Source organism: Cyprinus carpio, chromosome A23 (genome assembly GCF_018340385.1).
Source record: "Cyprinus carpio isolate SPL01 chromosome A23, ASM1834038v1, whole genome shotgun sequence".
NCBI classification, from domain to species: Eukaryota; Metazoa; Chordata; class Actinopteri; order Cypriniformes; family Cyprinidae; genus Cyprinus; species Cyprinus carpio.
The window spans coordinates 20,617,576-20,620,291 of NC_056594.1; the positions used below are offsets into that span (position 1 = coordinate 20,617,576).

At 35.0% G+C, this 2,716-nt stretch overlaps 1 protein-coding gene across 1 annotated transcript in view; it reads left to right on the forward strand.

Annotated features, from left to right (window-relative positions):
- Positions 1-962, forward strand: part of ephb4b (eph receptor B4b) — a 24,432-nt gene extending 23,470 nt beyond the window's left edge. The window contains 1 exon segment of the mRNA XM_042713941.1: positions 430-962. Within this exon segment, the coding sequence (XP_042569875.1) occupies positions 430-529 (100 nt within the window). The 3' untranslated portion in view covers positions 530-962.
- The last annotated feature ends 1,754 nt before the right edge of the window (positions 963-2,716 follow it).

The following is a 2,716-nucleotide window of genomic DNA, read 5'->3' on the forward strand; positions in this document are numbered from 1 at the left end:
ACTGGAACTTTAAAATTAAAACAAATAAAACTAAATCTAATTAAAACATTATAGACTATATAGATGTTTTAACTACAAATTAAAAACAACTAAATTACTAAAATTAAAATAAAAAAATAAAAACTAATTAAACATTAAAAAAAAAACACAATTGATAAAAATGCCAAAAACAACAAAATTAATAAAACTAAAATTAAAACAGAATATTAAAAATAAAATAAAATTTAAAATATAAATAAAAACTGTTTAAACAGTAAAAAAAAAAAAAGCAATTAACAGAAAAGACATAAATGTGACAAACTAAAATGACAAACAATCATTACTAAAACTTTCAATTAGAAATGAAACCTTAAAATAAAACAAAAATGGAATTCAAAAATCAACAGGAATATTTGGCGTAGCTGCAGTGATTGATTGTGTTCTGTCCAGGGATCTTCTGCGGATCGGCGTGACTCTAGCGGGACACCAGAAGAAGATTCTGTCCAGCGTCCAAACGCTGCGGGTCCACGGCGGCTCCCTGCGATACTGACGCTTCCCAGCATTCCCTGCTTCGCTACCAGACTGATCGACCAATCACTGTGCAGCACCACAGAGCCAGCCAATCAGGACAGAGACAGACGTCAGAGACTGATGGATTTTCTCTTTGGTCTCAGGAGCGTCTCATGAAGAGACGGACGAGCGTTACGTCACAGACATCAGAGGATGACGTGTTACAGTTGCCGCGGCAACACCGCTGCATTATGGGAGCTTAATCGGATCTTCACATTGAAGATCATTATAATTATTATTATAAAGTGAGATTATTTTGTAATTATTATTTTGTACGTATCAAAACAGCACAAATAATGAACGAATGTTTGTTTAGCAAAAGTACTGTGGGAGCTGTCAATCAAACAGAGTGTAATCTGTGTGACCAATCACATTAAAGATCTGCACTGGCCCCTCCCAGCAGAGCAGCTGCAGTGTGTTTGTGTTTGTTTTACTGACCAATCAGCACAGCTTCTTAAAGACGACTAACATAAAAAACACTGGATTACTTCACTGTGGAATATCAACACTAAATAGAGCCACAGTTTAAAGAAAATAATACTCAAATGTCTCATTTTTAAAAACCATGCCTAAATGAAGCAATGTTTTGTTGCTTTTTTTTGTTTGATTTTAGTTTTTGTGTGTGTGTGTGCGCATGTGTATAGTGTGTGTGTGTGCGTGTGTGTGTGTGTATAGTGTGTGTGTTTCTAGAGAACTGAATCTCTGAGTGAATTGGATTATCGAGAAAGAAAACGTGAAGGGAGGGGATGGGTGTTGAGGTGTGGGTGGTTGTTTATGCAGATGTGGGAGTGTCGTATTGAGGTGGGGTAGGTTTGAGGAGTGAGGGGATTATCCAGTTATGACATTCTGTCTTAAGTTATTAAACTTCTGATTAACATATTTAAAATGAGACCTGCGCAGATCAGTCGTTCACAAGAAGATCAAATATATGCATTTAGAGTGAATTTTCATTTCATGACTAATTTAAAACCCTGTTCTAAAGTGACATTAAACCCAGAAAACTAATTCACCGTGTTTCCTCCAGCAACTGAGTTTGACACCCCTGCTCTACTGTTTCAATTTGAGTTTCAAACTGCTTGAAACATTAATTTCTAATTGGAATTTTGCCAATTTTTTTTTTTTTTTATGTGTGCATGCAAAGTTTGGACACAGATGTGTTCTGGAGAGGCTGTTCAGATTTAGCTTGCATTGATTGTGTTGTGGTCAAAATGACCCCCGTTGGTTTTCATGTATTTTTATATGTAATAAACTTTTTTTTATTATTATTTACTCACCTTTATTGTGGCTTGCCAAACACTAACATATGAAATACATAAGAACTTTTTGAATCACACTAGAAAAAATGCTACTTATTATACTATGTACATTGAAGCGAGTTTCTGTTTTTGTCACTCTTCACATACATAAAGCAGACTCGCTTCAGTATCGTATTTATATATATATATATATAATGCAAATTAATAATCCTATTTGGATAATAATCCTATTTGGACCATTGATTTTACTCCGTTCTTGCCATGAAAATAGACCTTTCTTTGTCTTTTTCACCTTTTAATTTTATTTGTCATCATTTAAATTTCTGATATGTAAATTAATCTGATTTCTGTTATTTCTTTGTTCTTAATCTCCCTTTAAATGTTTATTAGTTTGTTTATACACCTATCAAATTCACATCTGTTAAGTGCACACGCATGAACACAGTGCATCCGCTGGAAACATGGGCTAAACTCTTTATTTCTACTTGAAATTGTGTGGATGTTTTTCATTTAGGGGCCTGAATGAGCATGCATAGTTTCAATGCATAGATGTGTTTTGGAAAGAAGGAACAAACTCTTTTATGTTTCTACAGACTCCACTGACCCTCATTGGTTTCTATGTAATCTTTCAACATTCAACACTTTGAAAAACAGCAAAGATAAATCTGCGGAAGAAACTTATACTTACAACATCCCATTTAATCCACATAGCGTCTGATTCTGTGTGTGTGTGTGTGTATGTGTGTGTGTAAACGGATGAGCGCATGGAAAGATCAGACAGACAGGCAGAGAGACAGACACATGGAGGTTTGCAGCAATTGTTGAATGCTGCTTGATGAACAAAGTCATGTTTGACATGACGAGAGACTGTTTTTGAAAAAACCATGACTGCTGTGGTGTGCGTGCGGTGT